Source organism: Rhipicephalus sanguineus, unplaced genomic scaffold, assembly GCF_013339695.2.
Source record: "Rhipicephalus sanguineus isolate Rsan-2018 unplaced genomic scaffold, BIME_Rsan_1.4 Seq10669, whole genome shotgun sequence".
NCBI lineage: Eukaryota > Metazoa > Arthropoda > Arachnida > Ixodida > Ixodidae > Rhipicephalus > Rhipicephalus sanguineus.
Genome location: NW_023614263.1, coordinates 3,680 through 17,819, shown reverse-complemented (window position 1 = coordinate 17,819; position 14,140 = coordinate 3,680). Strand labels below are relative to the sequence as shown.

The window sequence follows — 14,140 nt, the reverse complement described above, 5'->3', positions numbered from 1 at the left end:
TTGCGTGTAGTTGGCTGTGTGACGTCAAAGAGGAGGTGGAGTCCAAGTGCAGCACCGAGAAACACCACAAGCCACTCATTTTAACGTCGAAGTACATTCACATTAAAGTATCCAGTGACGATCACCGGCACATCCTGTTGGCACACCGCACTGAAGTTGTGCAGCAAGAAGTGAGTGATGTCTTCCCGCGATGTTGCTGGCGAAATGTAGACTGCTGCGACGACGAAGCCGTGTGATGTTTTCACGGCACATGCATCACCACAACTCATCTTTGGCAGCGAGATGAATTGGTACGGAACGCTGCGCGGTAAAAGTGTGGGGTCGTCGAAGCGTTCGTAAACGGCCACTCCAGCAGCTCGGTGATTTTGTCGTTTTGCGATGCTGACGCACTTGTATCCTTGCAGTTCGACGGAAGTGTCCATCCAGGTTTCCATGAGGCACAGTAGAGGTACCTCGCGGATGACGTGATCGTGCGAGACATCGACGGCGTGCGCGGGCAACGAGCGCACGTTCATGTTGCAAGTTGCTAATGTGTACGGTGACCGGCGAGGCACTTGGCGGTGATTGTATTAAGTCGACGACTTTCCAATCGACGAATATCGTCCGACAAGGCCCGATCGCCATTTTCTGTACCATAGTAAACTGTGAAGTCCTGCTCTGCGTTTGTTAAGAAAAGTCCGTCCAGTGTGCTCGCTCGACTGAAAGCAACGTAGACGAGCTACTGAGGATGCCGCTTGTGATACTCGTGCACCACCTGGCTGTATGTTCCCCCCTAAGATTCGTGTATGGTGACAGCACTCGCATGCATTACAGGGAAGTGCTTGCGACGGCAAGAAACATGCGTTTTTTGTCCAAAGTGATGGTGGCGGTGCGCAGTTCGATGGGCACAGAGTCGACAGGCACGACAGGGCCTGCAACTTCGCGAATAGTCTTCGACTTGACTCGTGCAATGTTGCCTGGTGCTTTAGAAGGAAAGTGGAGCCAAAGGCGTTTAGGGAGGCCCAGTTCATCCAACTGCCCGTGCTTGAGTTGACCTACCGCTCCATTACCTAAGCCGTTGGACACGTCAATGTTGAGGGTAAGCATGTATGGCTTTCCTGAACATAGCACAAATCTTCGCGGCAAGTTGTCAACCTCAGAAATGGTAAGGTGGCGTAACCGACGCTTCGCACTCTTAGAGTCGGCATCACTGCAGTAGCCGACAATGGTTTCGTCTGCATTAGCCTCGTAAATAGCGTCCACGCCCTGGGCGGCATCCTGCGTGTTGTACGCCTCATCTTCCTTGTTGCAATGGAACAGCCTGACGCCGTGAGGGCAGTGGAGCTTCGCGTCGTCCTTGGAGAAGAAGCGGGCCTGAAGCATGTCGACTTCCTCCTTTTCGAGCACACGACCATCGCCGACCTTAGACAAGGCGGTGGAACAGTTGGCGTCGCTCTGGCGGACGACTTGCGTAAGTGGAAAGTGGGAGAGGTGATGCCAAGTGACGTGCATGTTAAAGATGTTGTCCCGTGTCCTACTGCGTTTGTACACCTCGTTTGCGCGAACGGGGGGAAGCTGGCGCGAGTCACCGCACATGATCAAGTCCAAGCCACCGAAAGGCTCATTGTAGCTTACAGTTATCTGCCACAGACGGTCGTCCACACGTGCGAGAGTGTCGCTGCTCATCATGCTGCATTCGACAACAATGACACACTTGATGTTGGTGAATGTTGAACGGAAGGAGTTGAGGTCTCCATCGCGCAAGCCCCCGTCGGTGCGCATACTCAGCTTGAACGCGGCGCGCACGGTGAGTCCGCCGGTGGCAACCGCTGCCTTACCTGTTGTGGCGCACGAGACATACGCGTTGTGCGTGCACATTGAGGCGGTGTTGGTGTAGCGGTTGTACGCGTCGATAATAAGCCGCAGAACGAAGGTCTTGCCACAACCCGCCACGTCAGTCAGGAAAATTGTGAGCGGGTCGGAGGCCGGGCACGTTAGGCGGTGGATGACTTCCCGAATAACTTCGAACTACTCCTTGTTGGTGAGACGCATCATTTCCCTGTAGGTATCACCGGTCATGACGTCCTGACGCGTGCAGACGGCGGCGCAACGAGCTTTTGCCGTACTAAGTTGGCATCAGGGGCTCCAAGCAGATCTTCCTCGTCATTTTGGTCGACCACGCGAGCGTGCTGTGGGTCGATTTCATTGCGCAGTTCGGTATCATGAGCGTCGTCTGCGTACGTACATCTGGAGACATGTGTCACGCAGCTGGTGCATATCGAACCAGGGGGATAAAACTTCTCGGTTTTTTGTCCCGCAGCGATTCTATTGTTTGCGGGCTGTACTGCCTACGAGTATAAATGAACGTCGTTGTTCAATTTTATATTTATTTACAAGGTCACTTATTAACTCCGGAGTTTTTAATACGCAAGTGAACCTAAAGGTTGCAGTTCGAGATTGTGAAAATACGAGCGCCACCCGGTGTGGAAAACGGGAACTGTGCCGTCCTATCTCTCACGGCGAAAAGGGGGCATTTCTTGTCGCGCGCCCATGTACGCTACCACCTACGGTGTCCCAAAGGCTGCGTTTACCACCGTAAAGTTTGTTTCAGCGAAACCCTTGCAAGCTTCAGCGAAACAGACGCATGAATGGACTCGCTCCGTCATCAACAATCGTGCTGTGCTGAGTGGTGTCCAAATTCCTCACGCACACCGGCATAAAAATCTTTCGGATCCCGGCGGACGAAAGGTACGATCTGCATGCTGCTCGTTTTGTTTTTCTACGCTTGCATGGCAAATTAGGATGCGGTTGCTGCAGTAGCGTAAGATATTGAAGTTGTGTGTTTACTGTATGAATGGCACGGTTAGGCAATAAAACATTCAAACGAACTCCGCTCTTTATTCTTGTCTAATTTATGTGTACACGTAAACAAAAAGAAAGTCTTACTTAGAATAAGTGGTGCAAAATAGGTAGATGGGCAAACCTTCATCAATAAAATCTCAAACTTTGCCGTTTTGATCATGTGGCGGTTTGTGCAACAGGAAGAAGGTCGCGCCCTCACCATCTGAATACCTTCCACTCGCTCATTTGGCTTGCCGGTGCATCCCAATTGAATTTGGCGCTAAATCACCCCCCTCCCCCCGCCACTCAGATCCTCAGTCCTCATCAAGATGGCGCCCCGAGCGCGTGTCTGCAATGCGCCGCCATGTTTAGCACCGCCCCCAAAGACCAGGCGTTCGTCCAGCGCTGCGAGCGAATATCGCGTTCCATGGATGGTATAGGAAATTTCACTTCCCTGGGCAAACCTGCTGTCATATTAAGATCGCTTCAGAAGCAAGGCGTCGACGTTTTCGGCGTAAATATGTTCAAAAGCATTACCATCAAGAATGTCCACTTCCCGGCGGAAACGAAGGAACAGTGTTACCGCTTCTTGCTTGTAGTTAAGTGAGTCGTCGACAGAGTAGCCGCGGTAACGAATGACGGCTGGATCGCGACGCTTTTGGTAGGAGTGGACACTGTAAAGCGCTGCAAAGTCTGCCCAGCACACGTGTTCCAAGTTGGCGGGGCGCTCTTCGTATCTCCGCAACACCGCAAATTTCGACACATGCGTTGACGCCGCGTCGAGTCCAGCTGCTTCCATCTGCGCACGCGTTTTGTGAACGCGTGTGCACTCTGCCGGGAGGCGTGTGGCAATATACGAGATCCGTCTACTTGATTTTGACATATCCTGTCGGAGCAGAGTCCAAGCAGCTTCCTGAGCACTCATCGCAACAGCCTTGACGCCAAGTACACAAAGCGCCTGGCCATAAGGTATGTTTGGAGTGTTTGCCAAAATGTCCGAGACAGCTTTGTGTAGGTTTGAGACTGCGCGATTAGACTTGTTCACGCAATCTACGACATAAGTCGCACACGAGTACGCGTTCAGGATCACCTGAGGGACCATGTTTGAGTCTTGCATAGAGGCGACCCACGGTTTGAATGTGTTGATCCATTTTCGCTGCATTATTCGTTGGATAAACATGGTCGGGCGTGTAATGCCAGCGCGGAGCACGGAGACGTACTCTTCATAGGATGTGACTGCGTGGTGTTGAAGGAATTGACTGATATTGTCGTAGTCATTACTTTCTAGAGCGGCGTGTATCTGCAAGAAGCGTTATTTAAGTGTCACGCGCCGCGCGGCTTCGTCATCGTCTGTGAGCGGATAGGGAAGCAGCACCATGATGTTTTCAGTGGACCAAAAAGGAGCGCCAAAACGGCAACGAGCGTTTCCGCGCTTGTAGCAAGTGTGCTTGTGTTTGTGCACTTGAGTACGAAGGCGCGGCAACAAAGAGGTATCGAGTGACACAAGGTGCGTGGCGAGGCGCATCGTATCTGGCATGTCAGGGGAGACGGTTTCGTTAGGTGCGTTCACCAGCCAAAGCAAGATATGAGCGTGTGGACTGCCCCGGTGCTGGAACTCAATTCGCTTGAAGTAGTCCGCGACGCGGTGAGGCTTCAAAGGAGAGCGACCGCGGCAACGCAGGATGTTTAGGATGATGCACACAAGCCTGTGAATGTAAATGGGGCACACTACGGGGTCACTGTTGACGAGCTGGGCACGGTAGATTGATGTCATTTCCGACACGTGCACTTTTAAGCCAGAATCTTGATGGCACAACCGCTGAAGCAGAGTGAGCAACCGCGGCCAGTGCATCTCTGAGGCTGAAAAAGTGAGAAAAGCAGTTGGCTTGCCAAACTGGCGTATCATAGCGAAAACATCTTTCTTTCGCTGCTGCCAAAAGTGGACTGTGTCGGGAACGCCTTTCATAAATGCCATGTCTTGGTCAATAGAATCCTGAATGAAGTGTTCGTCTTCAAGCATTTGGCGCGTGATTTGTCGGTGTCGTCGTTCGGAGCACCTTCATTGCCATGAACAAGATGTGGTGAGGCGAAACACCGCGACGGTCTTTGCGACGTATCTCACTGGTAGCATATGTAAAGGGATGCGCTTCTGGTTTAACTCGCACTGGCTCCCCAAGCTATGTTTGAGGGAAGGACAGTTCTTCCGCTCTTTCATCGCTGTTTGTGTTCACCAGGAGCTATGGCCAGGTAGCGCTCTTCATCCCATACCACTAGTGTGCCTCGATGTCGCGCAACAAAACGCGCATCAAGGCACCCTACATACCACAGACTGTTCGAATAAATTAAGCGCCACACGTGCATCAACAGGTTTTTCTACGTCGGGACACTGGGGCAAGCTTTCGACGGAATCGTCAAGCAGTTGGAATGCATCGTAGTCGGGAAGACCATCTAAAGCCGAAGCGTCCAGAGTAATACCAAAGTACTTGTACAATGTACTCCGACACAACACATCGAGCCAGGGTTTCAACTCAGATTTTTTTCAAAACAACAGAGAGTTATGTTGTCTTGTTCATTAAGGCTTACGCTTAATGCGAACATTGATGGCATGGTCTTCGTGGACGTTTCGTAGTAACGATTTAACCATTGTATCATATACTTCGACGAGAACGTTAACGACGGGGCCCACGATGACATACTGTCCTCCACCGTACACAAGGCGACGAAATTGCATGGATGGTAGGAGGAGATCGATCAAACGCTCACTCACCAAGTTCCGTGGAGGCAACTCAGCGGGAATGGCCGGGTAAACGTAACCGTTACTCCCAGAGAGGTCTGGTATTGCATTCCTTTGCAGTGCCCCGCGGCATGTTGAACACAACATGGAGGAATGCACGTCTTCGTTCGGAAACTCGGTAGCAAGCAGGGGCACATGACCTACGCGGATGGTCGACAGGTCAGCTTTAAATCAAAGGCGATCACAAACGTCACATGTATATCCAAATGGGTTATTGAAGAACTGTTTTACGAAATGTGCGGTGGCTGCTGTCAAATGTGATGCCTGTGGGCAAGACGCGGTTACTTGAGGCGAGCGCCGCTGTCAACTTGAGTCGGTTTCGTGTTCTCGCACAGCTGCATCGTCACGCCGTATTCGATGAGTAGCCGCTTCCTGCGCTCGAAGTACAGGGTCCTGTCGGCGTTGTTTCCTCGCCTCGACCTCGCGTTCCAGCACTGAGGCATCTTGACGATGGGCACGATGTGCCTCCGCTCACGGTCGTAGCCAGAAATTTTTTTCCGGTGGGGGCACCTCCTTGATCTTAAGTGGGGGTCGGGCGGGCAGACGTGATCGAGTGTAATTTTGAGCTCTGTATGTCATGGCAAAAAAATTTGGGGGGAGGGCAGGGCCCGGTGTGCCCTCCCTGGCTACGCCCCTGCCTCCGCTTCGTGCTCTCAAATGTGGCATCCTCACGGCGGGCACGACGTTTGTCCGCGTCGTGCTCTCGAGGTGCCGGGTCTTGTCGACGCTGTCGCCTCGGCACAGCCTCGTGTTCTCGCAGGACCGCGTCTAGGCGCCCTCGGCGTTCAGCTGCTGTGTTAGATGCACGCGCAGCAGCACGTCGTTCCTGCGTCTGGGCACATGCGAGCCCGCCTTGCTTCAGAACGACTAGCATTTCGTTGAAGCTGTTCGGCCGGTGTTCGGACGACACGCAGGGACATGACATCGCGAAGTGCCCCGTGATGGACGCGCTGCTGCGCTGCAGAAACATCTGCCCCCGGCAGCAACCACTGTGGCTAGTAAGAGTTAGGAACCGCTGGCTGACCAGGTGGACAGGGGAGCATAGACGACCTTCACTTCACGAGTATGCCCTATGCCATGACGGTGATGACGGCGCGCTGGCGCCGCCATGTAAGGTGACTTATCAGCGGAATGCACTGCAGCGGCTCACCGTATGTCAGTACCACATCCGGTGCGGCGGTTACCCCCCCCCCCCGCGCCTGCAACTCGTTTAGGCTGCTGGCGTTCGTTTCATTGAAACAGCTAAGCAATGAATCTGATAGCAACAAAGGATACCGCAACGCGAAGAGCGGGTAGCCGCTTGAAATGTCCGGTGCGTCCCTCGAGCTCAAAGGACGCTCTATATGAAAAACAGAAGATGAACGCAACTATCAAGCGAAGCACGCACGAAACGAACGCCAGATATACACCGAGCGATGCGAATAAGCTGTGACAATGGATACTCTCGTTTGAATAGCGCTCCTGTGCAAAGGCGGCTGAAGCAGCGAAGGAAAACTATCGTGCTTCAAGTGTCCGAGCTGATCTTCTGTTATATTCGTTTAGCGGGCGTCCCTTGAGCTCGAGTGACTTTTTGTACTGCCCCGTAACATCAGTGCGGACATCTATGGTGAAAGCTCAAAACATCCCTCCTTCCCTTACCACGAGATCATCGCGCGAGCAGACAGCGAAGCACACGGTTCTCCCTGCAAAATATAGAAGCGAGTGAGCTGGCCGACAACTTTTAAATGCGCCTGTTGCGCTTCTCGCGCCATCTTGGCTGGTAAAGAGGACGCTTATAAGCGCCTGCCATCTTTGAGTACTGCCAGTGGTAAAGGGTGTGTACATAACGCCCGCCGTTAGCTTCCCTGAAGGATCTGTGTTTTTGTGGCGTAGTGGTTAGCGCCACGCGCTGTGGAGCGAGAGGGTTGCTGGTTCGATTCCGCGCTTCGGAAGCATTTTTATGAATTATATTCTTTGGGACTTTATATATACATACTTATGCATTATCGGTGCATGATGGCGCCGACCGGGACGTGCAAAAACCAGCCGAAGACTGGCCCATCTAATTGCTATCGCAATAAAAAGATTGCAGGCTTCGTTTGCATGGACCAAGAAGATCAAACGAAGATGTCAAAAGTGCTTGCATTATCAGCTGCCAAAGCGCGAGGACATGGAAGGGAATCGGCTGGGGCAGCCTATTTTAGCTGTTTAGACGCAAATTCTGGTTTTCACCCACACTTCAATATACGAAGAAACGTCAAAAAATATGTACCTGTGCAAGCCCACTTGGGAAGATACCGGTATCTGCCTGGTTGCCGTTCGGACATTTCGTTGGCCCCCGAAGTTTTTCAAAACAAATGAGCGAGATCTTCGATGGCCTTCCTGATTACACGTGTACATCGACGACATTTTGTTGTGGAGGCCAACCAAAAAAAAATAATACGACCAAAGACTAGTGGTAGTCATGAAAGCGGCCGGAAAAAGCGGGCCTCACATTCAACGCGGAAAAATGCAGGTTTGGCTGTCGTATGAAGTGCAGTTCCTAGGTGATATCATTACTCGCTAGGGCATATCACCAAACCCCAAAGTTTGCTTCAAACGTACGTGTCTAAAGACCAATCAGATGTGCAGCGCATGCTTGGCGTTCTAAACTATTTTTGTTAAATATGTGCCACGCCGGTCTGAGGGAACGGCTTCACTGTGAGCGCTTATCAAACCACACGCACAGTTCGAATGGGACTGAGAACCATATAAGGAGTGGTAAAGCGTCGTGCGATTCTAAGTCACAACCACCAGTGCTAGCCATCTTTGGTTAAAAGAAGCAATCAAAGATAACTTGCGACGCTCAAAAGACGGCATGGGTGCTAGCGCTCTTGACAAGGTCACATACGGCACTGGTGGCCAGTGGCAATTGCATCTCGTATGCTAAAGGACACCAGAGCAGCGTTATGCGAAATTGAAAAGAGGCGCTCAGCATTTCTTTCGGCTGCGACAAATTTTACCAGTCCTTACGGACAGAAGATTGTCATCGAGACGGACCCACAAACCTCGGTTGTCTATAGCTGCAAAGGAATTTGTGACATGCCTCCTCGTCTGCAAAGGTTCTTTCTGAGACTTCTAAACTATGACTTTGTTTTACAGTATGTCCCAGGGAAGCACCTTATCCTGGCAGACAGGCTGTCGCGATAATCTCCGGCTCCTCAGGACGATACCAGTGGGGCTACGGACGACGACGAAGTGCACGCAGTTGCCATCCTTGGCTACCTGGTCACTGAAGACCCACGCCAGAAAATGGTGAATGAAACAGCAAAGGACGACTACCTGCGGACAATCATCTCTTGTCTCTCAACTGGCGAAAATATCGAAGGCGAGCTAAAGCATTTTTCCTTTGAACTTCCCGTTGTGAATGGTATATTGCTAAAAGGCACGAAAGTGATAATACCAAGACGCATGAGCCGTGATATCCTGGCAAGAACTCATGCTGGGCATCTCGGTCTTCAGAAATGCAAAGAAATGGCCCGTCGTCTTGTTTTTTGGCCTGGTCTCAGCCACGATATCACTACTATGATCCAGAGTTGCCCCACGTGTTATGAATATGCTTATAAGCAACAGCAGGGGCTACTGCTGATGCGCCCAGTCCCTGCTTCGGGTGGTATCGAGCTGGTGTAGATATTTTTATTTCGCAGAAATTTCATACACTGTGGCGTTCGATGCGCTTAGTAACTTCCCTGAAGTCGAGAAACTTGCCGATGCCACTGCGAGGACGACCATCACGGCACTGAGTTCCATGTTCGCACGGTATGGCGTATCCATGGAAGTGTGCACCGACAATGGGCCACAATTTGTAAGCCACGAGTTTGCAGCTTTTGCAAGAAAATACGATTTTACTCTAGAAGAGTTGTATGCGAGCTCGTTGGTACGGATTCATCTTAAAAACACAGCGCTAATTTAAACATGGACAGAAGAAACAAAGCTTAAATGATTTGCTACTGGCACACTACGATAGACAGCTCTCGGACCACCTCGTATAAGTTGGCTCAACCAAAGTGTTTCGCTACGTGGACGATTTTTTGGTTCTGTTCAGCGCTAATTCGGAAGACACCCTCACACATGTGCAGCTGATCTTCAGTGCCTTCCAGTCTATCTTCCGAAGCCTTCACGAAAGAGAGACCCCAGTCGACGTCTGTATCCGTATTCTCGACCTTGAGCTCCCCCTCAGCCAAAACCACACCTGCTGGGCATACGCGCCGCTCTCAAAGAAGCAGCTTTTGCCATTTTCCTCGGCCCACTCAAGAATCTTCAAACGAGCCATTGCACTAGGAGCCCTGAAGAATGCTCTCACCCACTCCTGCCACCACGAAGTTAACCGCAGCTTTTGCAAACAAATGGAGCGCCTCAAAATAAGCGGTTTTCCGTAACCTCTTCTCTCGTCGTTGGCAGAGGTTCTACTTCACGAGCTCAAGTCGCCCAAGGTAATGGCTCGGCCCAAACTCGACAAGTCGAACTTAGCGGTCATCCCGTGCGTACATGCGGTTTCCCACCGAATCAAAAAAGGCTGCAGGGCGTGCCGGTGTGCAGGTTGTGCTCTCGGCCCTCGTAAACTAAGGTCTTTGTGCAAACGTGCGAACGGCACCCACTGTGACGCCGACCCCTACAGGAAGAACTACGTGTCGCCCCTAGTGGAATGCAAAAGTGGTGTAATGTATGAAATTCCCACCACTTCCGGTGGGACGTACGTCGGCCAGACCGGACGATGCGTAAACAACCGCCTGCGGGAACATGCGAACAACGTGAGGAATAAGCACGGCAGTAATCTGGCGTATCCACTGTGCCATATGCGGATGCGCACCTCTGCTTCAAGACACCAAGCTACTATGCAAGTACCATGATGTCAATCGCGCTCGAGAAATTTTGGAGACTTTCATGATGATGCGCAAAAGCTCAGAGTGTGTTAGAGCCCCGTTACTCACCCTGTCTGACAAGGAATACAGTTTCCTACAGCAATCTTAACTATCTGCACGCCTGTTATTAGTGCCTCACGCGTAGAGGTGTGCGCCGCCGCGCCGCGCCGCCGCCGCCTGTGTTTGGTCACGCCGCTCGCGCCGCCGCCGACGTCCCAAGAGAGATCACGCCGCCGCCGCCACCGCGCAATAATTGCGGCGCCCCGCCGTTAGCCTTTTCTTTTAATTCGAATGGGGAATCTGGAAATAAAATGCAGCACTTCGCCGGAGGTGCTCTTCTCGGTGTGTCCATGTAATGAACTGTCCTTTTCAGCGGCCGCTGAATAGCGGGAGCTCGGCGAAAGCGCGCCCCCTGTTTCCGGTTCTTGTTCTGCAGCACCATCAAGACGTCACGAAGCTTTCAAACACTCTCGGCACAAATGACAGGGACGGAATGCGGTTCAATTCAACGCACGCAGCCCTCAGAGATCCGATTTTCGGTGCACATGTCTTTTGATGGTGTTAGCCATCGATTCAGGTTTAATGCGGCCGCTCGTGTAACGCACCTGTAAGGTCGTTACGCATTCTCTGCATCGTTCTCAAACATCTGGGACACATTCATATGCAAACTCACTCTTGAAAAGTTCCTGTTTCTGTGCATTTCGTCCACTCTGTTCTTACTCTAGGAATGTGCTGGCGGGTTCGGTGCGGCGACGTGGTCAAGAGTAGAGCACTGCACGGGCTCGGGCCTACCCGAAAACCCGGGCCCGCCCCGGCCCGTGGGCCGGGCCGGGCCGGGCTCGGGTTTGAAGCTCCGGGCTTAGGGCCGGGCCCGGGTTTGAGGTGGCGGGCTCGGGTCGGGCCGGGCTTGAACTTTGCTTAGTTCTTAAAGCGAATTTAAAGCGATGTAATGAATCGGTTAAGACTCGTAAAGTGAGAACACGAATGTAACTGGTTTAACCATCATAAGGAGAAATAAAGGGCAAAGTTTCATTTTTAAATTTGGCGCCGGAGTCTCCGCGCGTGACGTCACGGATTTCAAACTGTATTTGTCGTATTCTGGGGACCTTGCGTCAACAAAACCTCTTGAAGGTTCGTATGTTGAGTCTATGGCGCTCTCAGAGGTTAATGTACTTAATTTTTACCGATTAGGAACTACGAAGATGCCAGTAGACGCCGTCAAAATCTATGAGGTCACGGTGTTGTTGCACGATTTTCAAGGTGGCGTCGGCACGCGCATTTTCTTTTCGCGCGTTTTCTCGCTTACGAAATGCTCTTGTCGCAGCGAGCGTGGCCATTATGGTATTTTAAGAGTAATTTACTGATAATAGAAGAATTGTTTTTATTTAGTGTCCATTCAAGTGTGTTCCTCATGCGTTGCGCGCACACATACACTTCAGATTTTATCTCGATAAAACGATTCTTTTTTCTTTTTTTATGTGGGCCAAGCTATTTGGACAAGTTTTATGAGTGACAAGTATTGATCTTCTTTTGCGTCTTGCATATGGGGCTACTCGATTTATCTGAAACAGGCCAGCTAAAAGTAAATACACCAGGCGCAAATATAGACGTCAGACTCTGCCCAGGCGGCGCTGCGAAAAACACCGCCACCAGCGCCCTCATCGTAGCCCTGGCACTAACTGGGTAGTGCAAAGAGAGCCGCCCGCAAGCGAATGTGCATAGGCCGCAATATAACTCCTCCTCTTTCGTTGGTGTCGAGGCGCGGTTTCCTGAAAATCAAGGACCTATAAAGCTTCTTCCGCCAATCCACGCTTCAGAAACAAAGGAAGCTGATCAAAGCGAACTGCGAGTACAATGCAAAATTAGTTTTAGCTATTACCGCGCGCTGCAACTCGTAAGTACAAGCGAGCATCACACGACACCGAGTTCGAGGCAAGGCCTCCGACATCCGTTCTCTAGAGCCTAAATGCGTTAAAATCGGGTATATACGTATGCCACAGCGATAAAGTACCTACATACACGATCAATTTACTTAGCTGTGCATCTTACGATCAGTGGTACAAAACTCGGTTCATCAGGGGCGAATGGCTCCGGCGATTTTCGCCTTTTCAGTTGCATTCTCCCTTAATTCGTCTCTCGCTTCCTGTGCGTTGGAGTGTTTTATTACGCATCCTCAAATGGTCTCTTGATGGTCGTCTTCCGTTTGTATGTACTGCAAATGGGGATACGTGCACGTCCACTTTCGCGGGGTACAACCAAATCCAAAACCGTGGCCTCCGAGATAGCTACGGCAACCGCGGAGGACACGGGCGAAACAAACCTGAAGGGGGTCACGACCAACATTCTGCGATTTACTTGTATGACGCACGTGGTGTTAGCTAGTTAGAACCAGAACTATGAGCCTTCAAAACGTAGTACATGCGTCCGCGATGCTGTGTTGTGACGACCAACTCGTCGCGGTGTGCGTATCACGCGTCTCCAGTCTGCCTCTAGCTGCTCACGTCGTGTTACACGACAAGCACCGCGGTCAGAGCCTCTGCTGAGCTTCATAGTCAAGGTTACCACGGTTTTGCATCAGGGCTACGCAAAACAACAGCAGAGCCACACATTCATGCCACCGGCTCTGGCGAACGCGGGTACTTCGCTTACCCAACACGCTCGCAACGGCCCGTATCCAGCGCTCTCGCCTTTCTTCTTCGTACGACAACTATGGAAATCGGTAAAACTGAACGTTGTCATTCAGTCTTTTACGTCCGTGGCAATTCACAACGCAACAGTGCGTCTTTTGCGGCGTTTCTTCGTAGCGTGCGGAGGGCTCTCGTCTGCTGCTGTTTTCGCCGTCGTTCAGGCGAGTGATCCAGCAAGCACTTCACGACGGTTCGAAGGCGCGTCCGACTAGCGGAGAGCAATTTACAGCTCTCGTTCTGAGTGCTAAATGCGCCAACACACGCGATATTAAGCTCAATCGTTGTTTCGCACTCGCTAGTTGCAGCTGGTCCCATAGCAAACTGTGCGAGAGAGTCGGTCTATGCACTATTCAATACTTCTCCGACAGGTGGCGCCACACATCTTGGAAACTCCAGAGTCTGACGTCTATAGTTAACATCTCGCTATTCCGTGCTTTACTTGCATTCGTTATTATTTTATACCCAGAATGTTATTCTGTAATCGCCGTAATAAATACAATAATAAATGTATACCTATAACTTATCATCGCAAGTGCGATTACGGAGCTTCAAAGCCGGGGAATGTTCTTGAAAGTTCCAGCCCTCCACTAAAACGAAAAGACTGCGCGGAGCCTCGCTGCATAAGATCCCTATAAGACATTCTTTTTTCGTGGCTTCGTCTAGTTCCCCGACGTCATGTGACGCGAGATGGACATGCACTACCTCCTTTTTGTGCCCGCATTATTGAGCTCTGAGCGTTCGTCTTGTTCCGCTCTATATCAGGGGTCTCAAAGCCGCCTCAGCTAACGGGCCGCATTTACGAAAATTTACTTCCGCAAGGGCCAGGACAGTGACGAAGGTAGGAGGCGATGGGGGGGGGGGGGGGGGGAGAGGAAGGTTGTACACAGGCCCGTAGCAAGGAGCGGGCCCTAGCCACCCCCCCACCCTGAAATTTTGGTGAAGTAGGTGTTTTTACCAAA

General features: G+C 51.4%; 1 protein-coding gene across 1 annotated transcript; it reads right to left on the bottom strand.

The window, feature by feature from the left end:
- Positions 1-807: 807 nt before the first annotated feature.
- Positions 808-1,857, bottom strand: LOC119376017 (ATP-dependent DNA helicase PIF1-like). The gene has a single exon (XM_037646011.1). The coding sequence runs from the start codon at positions 1,855-1,857 to the stop codon at positions 808-810; it is 1,050 nt and encodes a 349-aa protein (XP_037501939.1).
- Positions 1,858-14,140: the final 12,283 nt, after the last annotated feature.

Excerpts from the sequence above, each read along its gene's own strand:
- LOC119376017 (XM_037646011.1), bottom strand. The coding sequence starts at position 1,857 with ATGTGCACGCACAACGCGTATGTCTCGTGCGCCACAACAGGTAAGGCA.